The sequence below is a fragment of the Corylus avellana genome, chromosome ca8 (assembly GCF_901000735.1).
Source record: "Corylus avellana chromosome ca8, CavTom2PMs-1.0".
NCBI lineage: Eukaryota > Viridiplantae > Streptophyta > Magnoliopsida > Fagales > Betulaceae > Corylus > Corylus avellana.
This window is the reverse complement of record NC_081548.1, coordinates 17,898,125-17,920,947: the sequence shown is the minus strand read 5'-3', so window position 1 is coordinate 17,920,947 and position 22,823 is coordinate 17,898,125. Positions and strand designations below refer to the sequence as shown.

Here is a 22,823-nt window from a genome sequence, read left to right as displayed (position 1 = left end):
TTATGATTTCCTAATATTTACAGAGGCAGTTCCAAATAAGATACTCAAAATTATGAATATTCCCGGACTAACTCGGGAAAATGTTGCTAGCCATCTTCAGGTGAGTTTGAGTCGTGTTTTAAGAGTAATGTTATTTTATAGACTGTTAAATGATTGTCACTCAATAGGAATGACATGATAGTAAAAATTAATCCTTATTTTTTCCTTGAGTAATTCTAAATAGTCATCTCATATCTTACTCTCATACCACCAGACTCATGTGACTGTGCCTATCAACTCTTTTTTTTAATTTTTAATTTTTTTTATATATATTTTAATTTTTTAATAAATGTTGATCCAAGGAGTGATAGATACTACCACATCGACCCATTAATATGAGAGTGAGATAAGAGATGAGTATGTAACATTTTTTTTTATAGTGCTGATCGAAATGCTAATTTTTACTGCTACGTCATCAAGTTTATGCAAGTCGTAGTCTACTAATTAAATAGCATTACTCATATTTTAATTATATAATTTAGAGTAACGCTATTTACTAGATTGTTACATGACTATGATACAACTTGATAATATGATAATAAAAATCAGCCTTTGAATCTGTACTAATAATAATAAAAAAATTAATTATAGATTTTTATTGTCACGTTATCACAGTTACAAGGGCAGTCAAACTAATTCTATCCTGTTTCTTATTATGCTTCTTGTATATATACTCTAGAAGTACAGAAATATCTTGAAGAAGCAGCAGAGCGCTGCAATGGGGGAACAAAAAAATGAACATGATAAGAATATAGCTAGTGTAAATTCAGACATTAAGAAAGGCTATGGCAATGCCTATGGAACCACGAACATGCAAGTAACTAGTAATTACGTCCAACATCCTGGTACTATTGTTCCAATATCTGAACAATTGAGTAGTTTTCCCAAGTATTTGAGACAAGAAACTCCTACATCGATGGAGATGGGTATGTTTCAACACCTCATGCAATCTCCCCAAACTGTGGGCCAAATGCAGCAGGGGATCATGCATAGTCATATGTATGGGTATCCCCCATCATCATCTCCATTATTGCCGGCCAAAACATACCTCCGGCCGGCACCGGACTTTAGGTATCCAAATGTTTTTCCGGGAATCAAGCTGCATGATGGATACATTGGATTTTTGGGGAATCAGGCTAGTTCAAGCTGTAGTACAAAAGTTAGTTCGTATCCCTCCGGCGCCGTTTGCTACCCCTCTCAAATGCTTGGAGATACTTCAACTCAGATGGGTGCAAGTTCCCACAATGCTTCATTTGCTTGGCCTCTTCAAACTTTTATGCCTGGTACTTGAATCCTTTTATCCTCTATTATCTCTTCAATATTTTAAGATTTTATTTTGGGAAAAATGCAAAGTCAGTCTATTTGGTTTACCTGATTTGCAATTAATTTCATACAGTATCAAAATGAACTCAAAGGTCCCTGATATATGCCAAAAGAACAATTTATGGCCTACAGTCAAATTCCGTTAACTGACTTAATAGATTCTTATAGCGTGAAACATTAGAACTAATAAAATTGTGATACTTGTCTTATTTAAGTTAGTGTCATACTAACAAAATTTGTTAAATTAATAGACGAAATTTGATTGTATGGACTAAATTTTTTTTTTGGCATACTTCATAGACCCTCGAGTTAATTTTGATACTACAAGGAGTTAATTGTAAATCAGCTAAACCATAAAGACTAATTTTGCATTTTTGCATTTTATTTTTCTTATATACATATGATTAATTAAGATTGCACTTAAGTTAAATGTGACACTTAGGATTCCCATGTGAGACATTTGGGATCGTAACATACCACCACACTCCACAGCTAATGTCCATGACGGTTACTTAATCAACATTGATCTGATAATAGTCATTTCTCTTTTAACGACTCCGTTCACCTATCAGTATTCGATGACTTAACACTATACTCATACATAATACTAAGATAATTTAATCCAACGTATACGTTCGCCCCTCCAAGACTCAACCACAAAGCCGCAACTCATTCAATCTCATACTTGAAGCGTTGTGTACTATTCCATACTTGACGTAGTGGCGCTTTGATACCAAATTATACAGAACTCCTGTAGAATCCACCATTAAAAACTAGCTTGCAAATTAAATATGATTAAAATTGCAATGAATTCGTATAGGACACTTAGGATTGTAACACCATAGTATTAATTGACTAATTTTTCTCCAAACTTTTTTCTTTCCTCAGGAAAATTTTCAGTCAACAAATTTAGATGAGAATCTCATATTAACAGATAAATTGATAAAACCAGCTAGGAAACTCCTGAGATTAAAAGACAGTGATATATGGTTTACTGCAAAATGAAATACAAATTATTGCCATGCCATTGACTAGAAGATCAAATTATGCTAACTGTGATTGCCATTATTTTGAAGACGAGAGAAGAAGTTCCTTCAACTCCTTTGAAACTGGAGATGCGAATCTTAACTGGAGAAATATGGAGTATCCAGGTTTTATGGGATATCCGAATTTGACAGACTTGGAAGGACAAGTCAACGACAAAGCCCTGCAACATTTTTCAGCTCAACCAGACGAGGAAAGTGGTTTCCATCATTATAGCAGGAGTTTCATGGATGATGATCTTACTGCCATGGTCAAAGAGGTAACAATACTTTCCAGCTTTGTTTCGGCTTGCAATCAAAAATAAATAAATAAACAATGAAAAGCCTAGCAAAAAAAAAAAAAAAAATGATTCTGTGTTTATACATTCACACATTGATTTTGTTCCTTGTGTGATCTGCATTGCAGTTTAACCGTGATTCTCCCAAAAACCTATGATCATGATTGATTGCCGTCCGATCGATCGACCGAAGAATCAAGCCTCATGATCAAACTGCGAGATGGTCACTTGTTGGTGATCACTCTTAATTAAGTACGTAGGATACAAGTTTTTGCCTAAAATTGTTTAGAGCTCCCACTATTAATTCTGGTAATTTGAACATTTTTTCGAATATTAGTTTTTCTAGGATTGGTTAATTAGTACTGACCATGCTTTGGATATGATATTTTTAGCGGTTCAACGGATAGCTTGTAGAAAAATATATATTTATATTTTGCCTTTGATGATCGAGCTAAAAATTCTTGATTTTCTGTACAAATAGTTTTTTTTTTTTTTTTTTTTTTGAGTATACAAGGAGGTTTAAGTTGTGAGGATTCCATATATAACTAGTCATTTCATCAAGAGTGTCCATGCCTTGCAAACTCGATATTATTATTATTAATGAAAAAGGGTCCAATTAGAGTTTAACAGCCCTCAAATATGCAATAAACGGACCCAAAACAATTTAAATTAGGGAAGAAAAAAAAATCATATTTAGCCCCTAAGTTTTCATTTGATTTGGATTTAGTCCTTATGTTTTTAATTTTAAAAATAATGTCTTTAGGTTCTGTTCAAGTTTCAGACTGGTCCATCTATTACTTTACCGTCAAAGTTAACGATTTTTTATCCGTCATGCGTCTCATTTGCATGCTAGCTAGGTTTCATGTCATCACCCAATATCAATGTCAAACTAAATTCAAATAATAGAAAAACTTGATTTTTCCCCTTAAATTATTGATATAATTTTTTAACTCAATTTTTTAGACTTCGGCCCATACCAGTTTTAGGCTTGAATATATATATATACAGTCTGTCAAATATTAAAACCGCAAAATAAGATGCAGCTGGTTGCCTAATTAACATGGGCATGTAATTAAGACGAGTGACCATATGCCCCATGGTACGGACGTAAGGGCGTGGCGGATTGTACACCAATAATTTTGGCTCTTCTTTACTGCCAACTTGCCTGCTTCCTCCATCCCTACAATAAATGTGTGCGGGATTGGACTCAGACAAATGAAAAATCAAACCCCCATTTGACTGTGATTCAGCTCCGAACAAATGGAGGTCGGGATTAACAAAATCAATGTTTTTCTCCGGCTTTCTGCGCTTCTCTTCTCTGTTTTGACAGCTTGTTTAGTAGGCTTAGATGCTCAATCCAAGCGCGTCTTCTTCTCCGAGAAAAAAGCTACTTTCAGAGATTTGGATGCTCTCGTGTAAGACCTTTATTTTATATATTCACCATAATTCTGGGTGCTTTCTGCAGCTTTATTAATTATATACTCTTTTCTTTTTCTTTCCAGGATTTTGGTGTATGTTGAATCTGGAGCTGCTTGCTACAACCTGCTTCAGCTATGCAAGTTTTCGATTCCTGCTTGGTCTAGAGGAAACTCGAAAATGTCTTTTGTATACGTAGCCTGGGTTTTCTTGCTTTTGGATCAGGTATTTTATTAATTATTTTCTCTAATCTCAAACAACTGGGAATAACAGCTCTATAAACGTCGTCTTATGTACAAGATTATGTGCAAAATCTTGTTGCACTGATGCACTAATTACACAACTAAACAAGGAAATAAGATCCTCTACAGTTTAAAATAAATCGAAGAATATTCAGTTTATAATTAGAATTTATTCTTAGAATTCTTAAAGTTATAAATAGGACACGTATTCATTAACAAAAAATAATAATAAAATATTTTAAATTTTAAAAAAAATTAAAAAACATTTTAAAAAACTAAGGGTGGTCGGACCACCCCTATTGGCCTGGGGTAGCTTCGGCCACCCCAGAATGGCCGGTCTAGCATGGTCCAACGGGGATGGTCCGGCCACCCCTAAGGCCACCCTATTAAATTTTTTTCTTAGTTTGACTTTAGGGAGTGGCCGGACCACCCCGTTGGGCCATAGGGTGGCTGAAGCCACCCCAGTCAATAACGTGCATGCATGGTAGGCCTTCTCTGGGTTTCACAGAGAGACAGAGACAGACAGAGAGAGAGAGAGAGAGAGAGAGAGAGGTTTAGCAAAAGAAAGAACATCATAGGCTTCATTAATTAAATCAAAGTTATTGGATGAAATTGTTGATGATTAGGTGGATTCCCCTCGTAAAGGGTTTAAAGAAAACTGTTGGCATCAATGGCATGCAGAGAAGTGTCACCTGTCAGTGATAAAACCGAATGCATAGCCGCCACCTGTCGGTGGTAATTAAAACGTTGAAAACCACTACTCGTAAGGATTGGAATCATCTTTTCAAATACTCTATAATGACAAGTTTGAAAATCTCTCTTTTTTCATTAGTTGGTCTATTCGGGATTGGGGGACCATTGATAGGGGGAGCCAATGGCAAGGAGGAGACTCTCCAACGTCTCATTGTTAAGCTTATATTTAGGGCAAGTAATGCTATATAACGGATAAGTATCTTGTTTTCATTTTCAAGGCTGATGCAACATTATTTCTCAACTAAAAAATGTATATACATCCACTAAATGGTATGAAAGGATCACATCCAATCAGTTAGTTTCCAAAAGAACCCATTAGGCAAAACAAGAGAGCAAAATGATATTAAAAAAATTGAAAAGACCATTTTACCCTCCAATATTGTGTTCCTTTGAAATGGAGAAGATCCCATTCCAATCAGTTTGGGGGATGGAATGGGAATACTTGTCGGCCATATAGCGTTACTCATTTATGGCAGTTGTTTATTCAATGCGAGAGTTTTTAGAATTAACCCAAGATTGATTTTTTTGTTTTTTAATATTTTTAAACAGCTAGCAGCTTACATTACATTTGCTGCAAACTCAGCAGCACTTGAGGCTGCATTTCTAGCAGTAACTGGTGCAAATGAACTTCAATGGATGAAGCTGTGCAACAGATTTACAAGATTTTGCATCCAGATTGGTGGGGCTTTGATCTGTGGCTTTCTGTCATCTCTCCTAATGGCTGTGATATCCTCCATCTCTGCCTTCAATTTGTTTAGGCTCTATTCGCCTAAACGATTCCTGCTCTTCAAGCAAACATGATGGTCTATCCTTAGCCTATTATGTTTGTAATGTATTTTTGAGTGTAGTTTGAATGAGGGTTTTGTGGAATTGATGATATAATGGTATGGTTTATGGTAATTTCTGTAATGAGACTGTAAATGGATTGGATGAAATAGCTAGATGGAGATTATGGATTTGATGAATGAATTGCTTTATAAGATTGACTTTGAAAGGACTGGAATCCAACCCCTTTCACGTATGCACTACAATGAAACAATTACAAAAATCAAACCATACAACCAATCATCACGCAATCAACACTGTGATTTTGTTGACAAATTGAAAATCCGTTGAACGCAATAAAGATAAAACTAGTCTGAAGTAGTCAAACTCAAAAAATCACTAACTATAAAAAATGCATTGTAAAATTACTAAAACAGTCCATACACAGTCAAGCTTCCCACTTGCCTATCTATCTCTTTACCGACCCAAAAATTATATTATGGTTTTTAAGAAAACCAAAGGCTGTTCCGTAGTATTTTATTCTAAATGGCCAAGGGTGATTGGGTGAAGTTGGGGCCCATGCATTGGCTGCCGAGTAATGTTAAATGATATTTTTATGTCGTTTTTGTATCATCCTAAAATTAATGCGACTTTTAAAATAATTATTGAGTTGGTGATAGACTATTATTAGATTTTGTCCCCAAGAGGTAATTCAATCGACTGCGATCACGCCTAATAAAGCGGTAGTCACTAGTTTGAATCCACTTCTCCCCTCTTGTGCGGACATGTCAAAAAAAAAAAAAAAAAAAGACTACTATTAGATTTTGATTTATCATTGATTTTAAAAATTACATCAATTTTGAGAAGATACAAGGACGAAATGGAGATTTTGCTGCCAATATAGCTAGCTTCTAGAAGACTCTCCAACCTTTCAAGTAAGGCTTGGGCATTGGTTTAGCTAAATGGGCCTTGTTTTAAGGCATTTTATGCTTTCTTTTGGCCCAAAACATTTCCAATTGATCCCAGCTTTTTGGTATGTCTACAAGCGGTTCTTGGCCACATGTTAGGCAGAAATTCTTTTAAAACTTTTTTTTAAAAAAAATCATATTTATGACATCATCTTCTAACCCATGTACAACTTCAGTTAAGAAAGAGATTTGTTCCAAACAGACTATATCTAAGACATGAGTAACCTAAATTTTCAAAACTTATTTTCCGGCTGTGAGAAATAATCCTCCACACCGATCTAATCCTCCTTGGCCCGGCCAAAGGTTAGGAGTCAACTCATGTCCTCGACCCAAAACTAACTCCTTAGGTCCATTAACTAAAGAAGAATGGTTTTTAATGGGTATATTCGGTTCCAAGGGTCCAAAAATTTTATATAGGACGAAAATACTCCCTAATTCTCCAGGTATAACGTTTAAAATTTTCGGAACCCATTTGGTAATTTTCTCCAATTTATTTACTTAATTAGTCTTTAAGTGAAAAGTTCCATTTTATTAGCCAAAAAACTCAATTTTAATGAAATTTCACTCCATTCTTTGGTTTGATAGCAATATTTCATTTAGAATTCACTATTATGAATTGGACAGAAATTTCTTCCAAACCAATTTGGAGGAAATATCCTCAAATCTATTTAAAATAGTGCAAAGTGTTTATAAACATTTAAAAGACACATAAAATTCTTAATGTCATTAATAGCCGTTTATTAACTTAAACTAAATTTAATGTGCCTTTTAAATGTTTACAGACACTGACACTATTTTCAATGGGTTTGATGATATTTTCCTCAAATTTCTGTCCGAATTGAATTTTAGGGGCCCAAAATATAAACTTTTTACTTTTGAACATTTAGTAGCCAATTTTCTATAAATAACCAAAAACTGAACAAAAGTAATTTTTCACCTGTTTTAATTTTTTTTTTCAAATAAAATTTTTCTATGGCTGAATAATCCAAGCTTCCAAATGAAGTTGATGCTTAAAATCTTAAATTTTTATTTTATGCCTGAATATGTAAAATATTTATAATAAATCTTCTAATTATTATAAATTCATACAAATTAATTATAATTTTTTAAACTCCAGAGAGCTACTAAAAATAAACTAAAAGTTCATGGGGTTTAATTCATATTTACTCCTAATTAAGATCAAGGCAGGGTATTAGAGAAAATAATGTTTTTTTTTTTTTTTAATGCCATTCTTTTTAAAAACACAGCGTTTAAGAAAACAACACTATTTTTTTTTTTTAAATAACGATATTTATGAAAACATCTCTATTTTCTTAGTTTTAGTGGCTTTTGTTTCTTTTGTTTCTTTTTTTTTTAAAAAAAAAAACGCCATGATTGATAAATTGGTTTTCGACAGTCGCTTGCATGCGAGCATTGAGTTATTGTGATCACTGCTATACACCGGCATTTAAAATCGTGGGTAAAAGAACAATAGCAATCTTTTGCCGACGTTTTGTTTTGTTTTTTGTTTTTTTGTTTTTGGAGTTTAGTGGCGTCTTTTGGCCCATTATCCTCCACTATTTTAGTGAATACAGTAGGAAATCTATCATCCATATCATATGCATGTGAAAAGTAGACTTTTAAAAACTGAAAAATGGCCCTTTTTTCTGTTTGTTTTTAACTAAAAGGGTACGTTGAACAGCAAGCAAAGAATCATATAAAACGAATTCCATCTAGACATGGTTCGATCAATTATATTTTTGCTGAAAACGACAAACTGAATTTTAATAGATTCTTCAATCATGTCTTTATTTCAGTCAGCCATTTTAGTCGTAGATTTATCTTTCAAACACATGAGTACTTCATCATGTCGAACAAAATAATAATAAAAATCTCACAGCATTTATGTCATTGATTGATGGGCATTTCTCTAAATTGCAAGAAATATAAAAATGAAATTATTACAATATTTGATCAATAAACGTACACATTCATATATATTTCATAGCCTTAGAGACAAATCAAGGTGGTTTAACTGATCTTCTTGGACATTATTATTCTCACTCATCCTCCCATAACATGTATGATGATGATGATGATCATGATGATCAGGAGCAAACCTACCGGCATGCCCTTGATGCAGAGGCGGCTGCATACGCCGGCCATGATGATCACTTGTACTAGGATGATGGTTTTGTCCTCCATGAGCTTTGGCGGCGGAGCTCAGCTCCCTTCTTTTCTTGGCCAGCGTTCTTTCCAGCTTGTGAGCATTTTGGTGCCCGCCGAGCGCTTGTGAGCTGTAAAACTTCCTCTGGCAGTAATTGCAGGAGAATATCCGCGGCTCGGCTGCGGCGGAGGAGGGCAAAGAAGGTGACGGGTCGAGGAGGAGATCTAGATTGAGGTGGTTGTTGTTGGGCAGGCTGAGATGAAGAGACGTATTGGGCTGGAAATCCATGATGAGAGCAAAAGAGAGAGTCTCTATGGGAAATGAAAGAGTGGGGATGAGAGTATATATATATTATATATATATACATATAAATTATATGGGCTTCGAAGGTGCACTGTTCCTGCAACCATGAATAGTATAAAGAGTGGAAAGATGGTGGTGGCTTTGAGTAGCGAGTGCGAGAGAGAGAGAGAGGGACAGAGAGCTGCAGAGATCAGAGGGGAATTGAAGGGTTGTCTCCTCCATTAGTGGCAGCATCCGAATCTCTTGTCGGTCTATGAAATACTTCCATGGTATTCCCCCACAAATACAAGCAAAAATTTTATGTTTTGGATTTAATTTATTAAATATTTATTATAGATATTTGATTTTTAAACATGTTTGTCTTTGTTATTGTATGGACAATCATAAAATATTCAGTTTGTCTTTAAGCATTGGGGAAAAGTAACCAATACCCATGGGGCAAAACTAAAACATTTTGTTCTTGGTGACAAAATTTAAAAATTTTAAAAAAAAAATTGGTGGGCAAAAATTAATTTTTAAAAGTATATTGAAAAAAAAATTAAAAATAAAATTGGGGATCACCCTTTTGCTTGGGGGGCCGCCCTCCCCCCCTCCACAAGCTAAGGGTTGGTTCCTCCCCTACATATCCCTTTCCCTCAAACTAACATGTAAGGGTCGTTTTGCGGTGTTGACATGACTCTTCAGTTGTCTCTTTAGATTACTGTATTTTTTTTAATTAATTTATAAGGCTGTTTTTTCTTATTGGAAAAATTTAGGAACTTTTTTTTTTTTTTTCATTTTGTGGGACAAAAGTAGTACATGCATTGCAATTTCGTGATAGTTAGGGAGATTGTTTTAATTTAAAGTTTAGAAAGACAACATCATTACATGAGGATGATATTTTTACTGTTTACTTTATATTGTTTGATTTTTAACCGATCTAATCATGGGTCGAATCACACCTTGGTTTGATCTTACAACACCTTATCAAGAAGGAGTTCGAGATCAAGCAGTAATCTTATCAAATTTCCAGTATTAGAATTAATTAGATGGTAAACAGCATAAGTTATCTTGCCTAGACAAAAACTGCAACAAGATTAGAGATGGGCCATTTATCTATATGACACAAATCATCCTGTGGAGTGCGACTTAAAGTTGTCGAGGATTATCATGCATGGAAGACATAATAATTCAATCTCATAAAAAATAGTGAAAAGTTTTTTATGTTTATCCCTCCTTGGACAAGTACTGAAAGATTTTTTTTTAAAAAAAAGTAAAAATTAATTAAAGACATAAAAAGGACATGTTGGGTATTCTCAATTAATAATATAATTATTCACTTCTTATTTATTTTTATTTATTTATTTATTTATTTATTTTTGGTGTTGTGACATTGATCATCACAATACTCACAATTAATTAGTAGACTGTCTTATGTCATATATATATATATATATTGAAGTAATTTTTACTTTGATAATATTGTACATGTATATGTTTAATTTAATAAATAATATCAAATTTTAATTGGACATTATACTATCAAATTATTCCCTACACAACAATTATTCTATATACGTACGGAAATACAACTTCAACCCACATGCTTGTAGGAATAATCATTACAGATTCTATTCGTTGTAATAATATATGATCTCAAAATACTTGTTCCTAATTCAGATGTTGTACAATTATGTCGAAACGACATGGAAGGAGAAATTCAGCCTAAAAAACAGATAAAAAAGAAAACATGGAGGGGGATCAAGATATGTTTGATAAAGAGTTTTGAGTGGAGTAAATGGGAAATAAATTGATTGATGTTATATATATATATATATATATATATATGAGAGATATCTTTGCCCAACATAACCACGGCACTACACTCATGTGTGTATTTATCATTGATCCCGGATTGAATTTATAATAGATAGAAATTTTCTCTAAATCAATTTGGAATGAAATTTTTTCTAACCTACTTTAATAACCACCATGTGCGGCCCTTTGAGAGGACTATGTCATTTGTTTGACCAATTTCCTACCCTTCGTAATTATTGTTGCACTGTTTTAGTTTGTTTGTGGCTGGTTAGTTGTTGGGGGGCCCACATCTTTTTTTTTGTTAGGATCTCCCACTTCTTCTTCATTTCGGATCAGAAGTGGTAAAGATCCTCCCCTGTAATCCTTTCCTAATTTGCTTAGAAAAAAAAAAAAAGTGTCATTTCTTACATGTTTTCTTTAATATGTTTAACAGTTATTTATTGTTATTCTATTAACCTAAAAATCCAAATATTAATTTTTGAAAAATTCAAACATAGATGACACTTGGCACTTATTAGAGTAGGTTGAATTTGTGTTCTATAAGAGCATTCCCATCAGCTTTCTCGTCATTTTTCCTACATTTAAGGATTCAAACTACTTTTTGTATCCCTATGTCAAAACACACCACAATAGCTTCCCTTAATCATTTCTTATATCATTAAAATATTATTACTTTTATTTTACTTTTTTTATTTTATTCTTTTAATTTATTAAACAAACTTTCTCTCTCTCCCTCATATTTCTTCCTGAAAGTGAAACCCATTCTAAAACCTATTTGAAATCCATCTTCTTCTTCCCTAGAGTCAACAAAATAGCATTAATATTTGATGTTTTGGTTTCAGTTTCTAAAATTTTTGTCCGGCATGACGAAGAAGAATAGAGAGTGGGTGTCGTCCAGCATGATGAAGAAGAACGGATATGCGTTGTTCTCTTAAATCTACTGGGTTTCTATTTCTATGGATGATTTTGGTTTCTTGAGGGTAAAAATCTATGGTTGATTTTGGTTTCTTGAGCGTTGATCCAAAATCTATGGTTGATTTTGGTTTCTTAAGGGCAAAAATCAACTGGGTTTCCAGATTAAGAAGAAGAAGAACAGAGATCAGAAGTAATGGAGATCAAAAATAGCGCCTGCTATTTCTTCTCCGATTTGCAGTCTACAAAATAGCAGTAATATTTGATGTTTTGGGAGTGATGTTGGTTGAACTCTATTGCATGTGCTTGAACAAAGAAGAAGAAGATGCTTTGAGAGGTGGGAGAGGAGAGAGAGTATTTTCTTATTTGTGATTATAATTATCATAATGATTGCTACAATGGAACTCAAAACATTGGTTATAATAATCATAGTGGAATTCAAAATTATTGGTTCTATTGAAGTATTTGATGGTTTAAGGAAACACATAAGAAGTCTGTTGTGGGTGGCCTTTTGCGATTTTTTTGATATTTTTTCTAAACTTAGGAAACAGACTCCCTATAAGGGAGTCTCTTGAAAATGCTCTAACAATTTTATGTCCAATAATTTTAAAAGTTACATTATTTAAAAAAAAAAAAAAAAGAGTACAAAAAATCTTAGTTATAATATTACTCATAAATTTTTTTTATATAAAATAAGTTTGTTGAAATAAATTTTAAACAGTCCAACAATTTGGACACAAATAATTGCATGAATGGTTACGGATAAGGGACAAGTCATGGGAGGGTCCTTAATCAATGTTTGGAAGTACCTGATAGGAACATTATGAGTGTCCTAATGACAGAAGTAGCTTGTACCTAGTCCTAGGATCGTGACCATCAATCTATCATCTACATGGTCAGATGTTGAAGGGCAACAAAAAGTCCTAGAAAATATAAATTTTGTTTGGGAAATTCATAATGCCTCTCCTCTGTAGGACCCATCTTCCTACCCCCTCTCTCTCTCTCTTTCTCTCTACATTTTGTACGTTTGTTAACTGAGCAGAGCACATGGGCACAGGATATACAACTGTAGAATAGCAGACAGGAAATCTAATGTGCGCCCCCAAAGCTTGCACTATAGTCATCGATCCCCATCAACGCATCAAGCTATTAAGGTTAATTTATTAATTAACGTAATAAAAAAACATGATTTTGGGATCATAATCTTGCAGGTCGGCTATGATTGCGCCGAGCCTTGTCTTCACAAACATGGCACAAACCAGGAAACTGTCCACAGACTACAAACATAAATTCTTTGTAAAACAACACAACGGCATATTAGTCTAGAGAGCTGCTGCCATACGGTTGTGGCAGAAAACATGGGTTTTCTGCCCACCAATCACAACATGACACATCAACATTTTAAGAAAAATGCAAAAACTTAAAATGAGAACAAAACACCAAAACAAAAAAAAATGAGGACAAAAATGAGGAACCATAGCCCCATCTGGGTGGCCGGCTGTACAATTCTGTGTTACAAGGCCGCTGTTACCTAGCCAATGCGGCCCAAGGTTACCTCAGTGTTGACGGGTGGCTCGCAGGCCACCCCAGATCTGGCTGGGGTGCGCCCGCGCGGCCACTCCCAAGCCACGGGGTGGCCGGCGCAACCACCCCATGGCCACGGGGTGGCTCGCAGGCCACCCCAGCGCCGCCCTTCTCGGCTTTGTGTGGGTTTTCTCTCCCTCTCTCTCCATCTCTCTCTTTTCGGTAGTTCTGAGCAGTGATGGTCGGGACTGCGTGGCGGCGGCGCAATTTGAGATGGGCAGCACCGATGGGACCAGGCGGGCGGTGATGGTTGTGAAGGGCGCTGTGTGTCTGAGGTGTGGAGAATGAAGAAATAATCTGGTGTTTTGGTTTTATTTTCTTAATTTGTTCCATGCTGAGGTGTCACATTTACATTGGTGGGCAGAAAATGGGGGTTTTTTGCCACAACCGAATGGAAGTTATTCTCATTAGTCTATATGCCGAGAACCCGCTTCACTTTTCGACAATCTCAAATTTTTATTTTATTTTATTTTTTATTTTAAGTTGAAGAGTTTAATATAACATGCTGGAAAGATAATTTAATTGATAATTTTAAGTCAGTTATAGCTAGTTAAAGTACTCATCGATGTTACAATTGCACCACCATGTAATCGACCAGAAACACTCATATTATTTTATTTTAAAAGTGTCTCAATTATCAAAAACAATTTTTGAATCATAAACAACAATAAAAGAAATATAATCAAACATCAAAAATGCATGTTTAAATAGGGAGGGTCAAGGCGGGTCTTTTCTGCTCTTGTTGCATACCAAAAAAAAAATAATAATAAAAAGAAAAAGAAATGAGAATGCTTCCATAACAATGATGAGAAGCAGTCAATTTGGCAACAACATGTGTCCAGAGATTAGCTATCCTAAAAACCTTGGTCACAGATCACAGAACAAAAGAAAAAAGAAGACAATAGAAAAAGAATGTCTACAATAACATATTGCTGAAAAATAAATTCCAGCTATATATATGGTAAAAACTAAAAACTTGTTTAGAACGATTCTAAAACACTAATATAATTTGTTAGCTATGTTTTTAATGTTGGCAAATTCGATAACAAAACACAATTACAACAAAATTCTCAAGCAAAAAAAAAAACCTAGTAGACTACAAACTAGCTAGGTTTCGATAAAGTCTTGAGTCTACCAAGTTTCTAAAATATGAACAAACCATTAAACGAATAGAGAATTTGAGTAATAAAACTCATATTAACATTTAGATGATCATTTGAATACATATCTAGCAAACATGCACAATAGCACATCCATGTAAATCCATTTACAATATCATCAAAAAATACAAGTACTACTCCCCATATCAAATACATCAATAACCAAAACCAAAACCCTCACCCTTTTTGTCACAAAATGACAAAGAGGAAGTAACAACATAAAAGAACCATGATACCTAAAACAATATATGCAACTTAAAGGTTAGCCCATATGCCTAGAATGCATAAGTCACAAAACTCAATTGAAAAACCTATTGAGAGGTGTGAGTTTATACCACACAAACTCAACCAACGAATTTAAACCTCACGCGGAGCAGAATAAACAAATACATGTATCAAACCACAATCATCATTAACAGATCAACAGAGTATTTTTGTTGACGAAGAGAAAAAACTATTTAAAGTCAGCTCGAGTGCACAAGTTATCAATAATTAATGACTATTTAAGCCATCCACAATTTGATTAACGCGATGATTTTAGCGACAACTTGTGGACCTTTAGCGACCAAGGCCAAATATATACCTTTGTAGTGCATACTCATATATATGGCCCCAACGACATTAACTTTTGACATGTTATACTTTGGTTATCAACATGGTTCATCACCCATTATGTTTTGTGGTTGCTGTGACATGTTTTATCTTGAAGAGGATCGATATAATGCCTTATCCGGATCTTGAAGTGGTTTTATGCCCAGGCGTGGCCAGCCTTAGATGTTGAAACTCAGCTTTTTTTTCTTCATGTTTGTTGTTTCTTTCTTTCTTTTTTGTTTTGGTGTTCCTTTCAGTGCTGTTCTGCTGCACTGAAATTGAGATTAACTGGGATCCTACATCAACCCACTTTTCGGCGTCTGTACTTTTTGCACTTTTTTCTGTTTCAGTACTATTGGAACCATTAACATGCATGACAAAACATAGTGGTGGTGTCTTCGGCTGCATGATCATGTACTCAAGGAATTCTGACCATGCAAGCTGTTGCAAGATTTAGGTAGAGTTTCAAGTCTCCAGTACTTTCACTTATTTTCCAGTTAAAATATTATTTATTGGAGATTTTTTTTTTTTTTAATAATAATAATAATTAGAGTGAAGATTGTCTTTAGTAGAAATATAATTGGAGTTCTTCTTTAAACGACTGTTAATTAATTGCTTGTGTTTTGAGAGTGCATGGAGATTGTACGTGTCATGAATTTGGATTCTCTGATTTTTTTACACTAGATGGGCAATATTGGGCATGCATCCATCACTGATTATAATGCTATTTTAGGAAATTAAGATACGTAATTGCTAAATTATATTTTTATTCATAATTATTAATGTATAATACTGTCTAACTAACCGTTGAATCAATATAAAAGAAGGGGGAGAACAAAATATGACGAATATCTACCCCTTTGCACATTGCCCTACACGCAGTATACAGCCAACGTAACATCCGAAATGATGCTATAAAATTAAACTTAAGAGTTAGATGTTTTAAGTTTGTTTGAATTCAAATTCTGTCAATTAAATTTATTTATTTAAAATATTTTATATATTAACCTCACATAAAAAAAAATAAAAAAAACAGAGAACACATTAGTGTCACTAATATCACCCGTTTATCGGAACCTCTCTTTCTGGGTTTGTTTGCCAATAGACCCAAAAAAAAAAAAAAAAAGCTTCATACTATTCATCTTAAATTTAACTCTAACATTCTTATTTTTTACATTACATTAATTATATTTTATTAATATTTAAATAAAAATTTATTCTAAAATAATATTTTTTTACTTTTTTATATTAAATATATATATTTTTTTCACGTACATCAACCAAATCTTGTTACACTTCCTAGCCTGAAGGAGAAACAGCCAAAATCCCTACATAATCAAACCACTAGATCTCTTTAGTAGCATTAACATTTGTCGACCACATTCACTATACTACTAACCACCTCTCTATCTCTCTTGTGATGAGACTTTTAGAGGGAGTTTAAAACAATTGAAAAGACATGACAAAGCTTTGAGTTTAGGGACATTGATGTTGGTAGAAGAGATGAGATGAGATAGAGGATAAAGACGTAGGTGGAGGAAAGTCCAGTCCCTCGTGTTGCGTGAGAAAGGAATGTTTTAGTATGTATTATAGGTGGCAGACAAAAGGGCAGCACAAGTTGACACAATAAATTGACTCGTCGAGGGCTATTGGAAGCCGAGGTGTCACCACTCAGGTCCTCAAAGTGGGATATATATGGAGATGATACTCATTTTATTTCATCTCTCTACTCTTCTGCCTTTCCTTCATTCCTTGTATCATGTATGTACGTGTTGCACCGGACAACAAACATGGCAAAACTAGCCCATAAAACACGCTCTACATGTATTCTTGCCTTTCTTTCTTTAGGGAAGCCACCTAATTAAAATGCACAATATATATGTATTCCACACATTCCCATAGATCTCTCTAAGCATGTTTCAAGTACGATTCTTAAAAGTCTTACATGTCGCACGCTGATCTTATTAAGGGAACAGGTATTTTTGTTTTTTTTTCACTTTTTGAGATGACAAAAATACACCTCCATTATAACTAACTAAATATTTTTCAATTCATTTTGGAGAGGATTCTAATTTCTAAGGCGGGATTTTTTGTGTCATTTTAAGAGTAAGATAAATGAGAAATATTTTACTCTTTACACTCATTTATTATATTTATTTTAAAATCACCACACAATAAACTCTTTAAATCTCAATTTATTCTATTTATATATATATATATATATATATATATCTTTTTTCTTTTTTATTCTCAAAAGCACTCGATATAAAAATGAGCATTTTTAAGCTTGGGGTGTTTAATTTAGTACGTGCTATATATATATATATATATATTTTGACATGTCCACACAAGAGGGGGAGGGAATAACTAGTGACCTCCACTTTATAAGGCGTGATTTTCAGTTGATTGAACTATCCCTTAGAACATGTACTAAAGATATTATGCCGTTTGCCCTTCTACGATGCACGAGTTTACTGTTCTACGGCATCCATCTTTTTTGGGCTCTAAAAATAAAAAAATAATATTAAAAAAATATCTCTTTGGGCTCAACCAACTATTTGACCCACGGTCTTGGTTCTAGGCCTTTTGGGTCAAGGATTTCTTTCTTTTTGGGCTTTAGGCCCTTTTTCTTTTTCACTAATTCGGGTAAAAAATAAAGGGCCTGGTTAGCATCAAAAGTTTCGGACCACCCCATTACCACCAAAAAAAAGCTAGCTAATTAAATAATGAGGTTTGATACGAATACAACACAAACCCAATTCATGGCCAACTTCTCTCCTACGTGTAAAAAAAATTTGAATTTTAAACCAAACAAATTGTCTTTTTTCCCATATTTTCAGAATTCCAAAATCCTCTCTATCAATTTTTTTTTTTTTAAATGACACGTAAGAAAGAAGTTGGCCATAAGTTGGATTTATGTTGTGACCTTAACATTTTCCTTAAATAATAAAACAAGAATAAATATCTGAAGGAATCAACATTGAACACACGTGGATACAAACCATTTTCTAAGGTTCTTTTCTCGGGTTGTCCATAACATCATTTACGTAATTAAACAAATTAATTAGTACAAAGCGTCGCATGCATCTCTCAGTACTGTTATTGGATCGTTGGTGGCAGCCTCCATGCACAGAGGAGCAAATATAATACAAAGGCATGAAAAAATTAACGCTGTAAAAATCTAGGTTTTCATTTTCCCCACCCCATACATCATTGAGCTTTCCATGCATACTTTAAATCTGTTACGTGAGGCCTAATTTGCTAGCCCTTCTGCGAGTCTGGCTCTTAGATCTTTCCTTAAGATTTTGCCCGATGGAGCTTTAGGAATTGCGTCTGTGAAGAAAACCCTGTTGATTCTCTTATAGAACACAACCTGCGTGCATGCAACATAAAGCAACCATCCACATCATTACAAAATTACCTTAAAATTACTAGTTAATTTGAAGTTTTCCGGAAATTATTTATGAAGATTGGTTTTACCTAATAAGTAATCAGTGTGAAACTTAGCACTCAATGAGTTTCTTTATAAACTATCCAATTTATGTGAGTTACTTATCCTCCCAATATGAGATTACTGCTGTATTGGGGTGTTTCATCGCATCTGTTATTCACTTGATAAACCGGGAAAAAAACATAAGTTTATAACATTATATCAACATGTACAATTGTTTATATATTCATTGTGTTTTTACCAGATCGTTTCTCTTTAAGTAAAGCAAGATCATAAATTGATACATCAGAATGGAATGACTTGAACAAGTGTATATATATCTTTAGTACCTTCTCTCGTTAAGTTCATGGATTATTTTTCTTATAAGTAAATTACTCAATTGGAGGAAAAAGAGGTTGGATGCATGATTTATCTTGAGCTAAATTAGGTTGAAACTTGAGAATAACAAGGGAAAAAGGGGTTTTGAGGTAACATTCATTTTTAGGCTAAAATGGGCCAAAACTTGGAAAGATCAGGAGGAAGAGGAAGATCATGAAGAAGAAGAATTGCTATTACCAATATAACTAATTATGCTTTTGTTTGTGATATATATATATATTTTAAATTTTGTATTATCTACTCTATTATTATCAAGTTCAAAATCTCTTATCATCCCAAAACTTAGAAAGCCAAAAAAAAAAAGATTTGTTTGCAAAATATCGAAATTCAAGTAGAGGAACAATGGCCACCTAACGACAAGTCCCAATAAGTATGAGTAATGTTATTCTTCAAGTCCATTTTACATTGCCTACCATAAAGTGTTTTAAGTAACTTTATATATTTTAAAAGTAGCTAACATGAAAAACCACTTAAAACGATGTGAAATATTACTCTATATAAGTATACATGTAAGTTTGTTTCTTTTAATCTAAGAAAGTTTACCTGTCTTGAGACATATTTCTTGATATCATCCTCACTGATTTTGGAACCATTTGACTTCACTACAAATGCGACAGGAACCTCCCCTGCAGCCTCATCTTTCATGCTGAGACAAATCAAAGGGTGATTATAAATATATGTCTATATAAGAAATTAACTAATCCATATGTAGCCTAAGAGAGATTTATTAATTAATACAATGAAGAAATGCTAAAAAAAATAATAATAATACTTACGGAACAACGGCGGCATCAGCGATGTTAGGATGGGCGATCAACATGGCTTCAAGCTCAGCGGGGGCCACCTGGAAGCCTTTGTACTTGATCAGCTCCTTTAATCGGTCAACGATGAAGAGCTCATCGTCGTCGTCGATGTACCCAATATCACCGGTGTACAACCATCCATCTTTGTCTATGGTCCTCTCTGTTGCCTCTGGGTCATTCAGATAACCTGACCATAAACGCATGGTTCAAACAAATATTAATCATTCACCACCAACGTCAAACTGGATGAAATAATATTGGTGCACGTGGCTTTACTTTGTTGGCACTTCACTGAAGACATTTGAACTTATATTCGATTTGACAAACTCCCTCTAAACTTTAAAATCTCTTAATTTAGTCATTTGAACTTTCAATTGCAATCAATTTGGACCTCTCCGCCAAATTTTAAACATTAAATGACGTTTATACCTCTAACTTTTTTTTATAAAATTCTAACTTTATCCTTAATTCCAAAACCTTTTTTTAAATAATCAGGGATATTTTGGTCTTTTTAGGTATTTCTAACTGTTAAATTTGACGGAATGGTTCAAATTGAGAACAATTGAAAGTTCAGGAGACTAAATTGAGAGATTTTGAAATTTAAGAAGATTTGTCAAATCGAGTAAAAATTTAGAAATCTTCAGTGAAATTACTAAAAAAAATAAGTAGCTAAAGTAGAAATGTGTAGTTTTTTATTACTATTTTAGCTACTCTTCTTGAAAATATTTTAAACGAGATATTTTAGCTATTTTAGCTACTCTTCTTGAAAATAACAGATAGATCTGCCCACCGGCCACGCCCTTGCTGATTCAATGATTCAAATAATAAGAAGCCTATCAAAGGGAGTTGCAGGGAAATGACTTTTAGCCCCCAAGATTCACTAAATATTCCATCCCACCAAATATGGCAGAATTGGTCTTGCCAATTATATAGGTTGTACGGTTGTACCCCATCCTCACACGACCTAATATATATAAAAATGATCACTAATATTCTTCATTGTTGAATAAGTAACCCTTGATTTAAGTATATATTATTATTTTTTATAATAAAAAAACCTTATCTACTATACTTTCTTCTTACTAGATTGGCTTTTGTTAAAAATAAAATAAAATATAATTTTCGACACTAACACATAAATCCAGTGGAATTACTGAAGAGTAATTTTATTAATCACCCATTATTTCTCATTTCCCCAAAGCCTAGGTGGCGTACGTAGTCCCCCAACCTAAAAATTAATTTTCATGCACCAAATGTTATTGGAACATGTCACATAGGCTTGGAGGGAATGGAAAGTAATGTTCAGCACTCAATTTTTGATTCAATAATGTTATTTTGTAAATTCCTATACAAATATTATACAATTTAGGGTTAAATTCACTTTACTCCCAAAAGTTTCAGAGGTTTTTCAATTCGAACTCCAATGTTTAAAAATTGGCAATGTACTCCCTTAATGTTTCAAAAATTTTCAATTCAAACCTTCTGTTACTAATTTTCATCTAATTTGACGGAAATCATCTCCCATGCATCTCACATGGAATTTTGATGCCCTCTATTTCAAGTTTGTCCTCATTAAAACCTATTAAATTACGTAATTACCTTCAATTTCATAGGTTTTAATGACAATAATTATGTAATTTCATTAGTTTTAATGAGAGCAAAATTGGAATAAATGGCATCAAAATCCCACGTGGAATGATTTCCGTCCAATTAGATGAAAATTAGTAACGGAGGGTCTGAATTGAAAATTTTTGAAATATTATGGAGGTACATTGCCAATTTTTAAACATTAAGGTTCGAATTGAAAAACCCTTTAAACTTCAGGAGTAAAGTGAATTTTTATTTACAATTTAATGTTATGGCAGTAAAAATAATAGTGGATTAACAATCTACTAAATTTTAATTACAATCTTTCTTTTCTTTTCTTTTTTCTAATCAATTACTATCTTCCATGAATTGCTTGTTCATATTCCAATCCCATTTAATATACCAAACGAGAGACACGTTCTCAAATATAATAAACTTAATAGAATGGTAATTTTGAAAAATGAGATATATTTTTTTATTGTGTGACAACCTACAAAATATTATGGGATTTATATATTTAAAAAAAGAAGAGGTCAATGCAGGTGGAAATTATATATATACCTTTCATGATCTGGCTACCTCTGATGCAAATCTCTCCAGCTTGATTTCGCGGAAGCGAAGCGCCGTTCTCGGGGTCAACGATCTTCATCTGAGCGTTTCTTACGACGGTCCCACATGCACCTGATTTTATCTCCAACGGTTCCTTTGCAAATGCCAAGCACATTGCTAGCACTGGTCCAGCTTCAGTCATCCCATAACCCTGCACGCAACATATCATTTTATCAACAACAAAAAAGTAATATATATTTTTATTAATAATGACTAACGAGTCTCCTTTCTTTTTTCTTTTTCTTTATTTTTTTTCATTTCCTTTTCGAATTTTGATTTTCATTTATTATTAATAAATAGGGAGAAAAACCCACATTAACACATTCCACTAAAAAATTAGGACGGTTTGTTAGGGTCATGATTCTAAGAACTCTGGTGTGCATGACTATTCATGCACGCCAAACTTCTTTTTTTTTAAAAAAAAAATAATTAAAATAATAAATCACCCTGACGTGCAACATGCCGGGCGTGATGTTTAGCATCACCCCGGTTTGTTATATGCAGGGCGCCAGCTTTGAATTTGGGGATTTAGGGTCAAAAATTTTGAGAATAGACCAATTGATAAAAAATACCTTAAATTATTATTTTCTTACCTTAAATTTTTTTTTTTCTTGTAATTTGAGAGGACCAGGGTCAATGTGGGTCTGCCTAAATCTGTCTCTACTTATATGCATA

General features: G+C 33.7%; 3 protein-coding genes across 3 annotated transcripts in view; 1 reads left to right on the top strand and 2 right to left on the bottom strand.

Annotated features, from left to right (window-relative positions):
- Positions 1-3,887: 3,887 nt before the first annotated feature.
- On the top strand, positions 3,888-6,052 carry LOC132190326 (CASP-like protein 2C1). Its single transcript, XM_059605280.1, has 3 exons — positions 3,888-4,098; positions 4,186-4,324; positions 5,644-6,052. The coding sequence occupies exons 1-3, from the start codon at positions 3,944-3,946 to the stop codon at positions 5,893-5,895; spliced, it is 546 nt and encodes a 181-aa protein (XP_059461263.1). The 5' UTR covers positions 3,888-3,943; the 3' UTR covers positions 5,896-6,052.
- A 2,679-nt stretch (positions 6,053-8,731) lies between these two features.
- On the bottom strand, positions 8,732-9,281 carry LOC132190662 (zinc finger protein 2). Its single transcript, XM_059605701.1, has one exon. The coding sequence runs from the start codon at positions 9,259-9,261 to the stop codon at positions 8,809-8,811; it is 453 nt and encodes a 150-aa protein (XP_059461684.1). The 5' UTR covers positions 9,262-9,281; the 3' UTR covers positions 8,732-8,808.
- A 9,005-nt stretch (positions 9,282-18,286) lies between these two features.
- LOC132190399 (4-coumarate--CoA ligase CCL1-like) overlaps positions 18,287-22,823 on the bottom strand; it is a 9,847-nt gene continuing 5,310 nt past the window's right edge. Inside the window, 1 exon segment of the mRNA XM_059605375.1 lies at positions 18,287-18,693. Coding sequence (XP_059461358.1) covers positions 18,574-18,693 — 120 coding nt within the window. The 3' untranslated portion in view covers positions 18,287-18,573.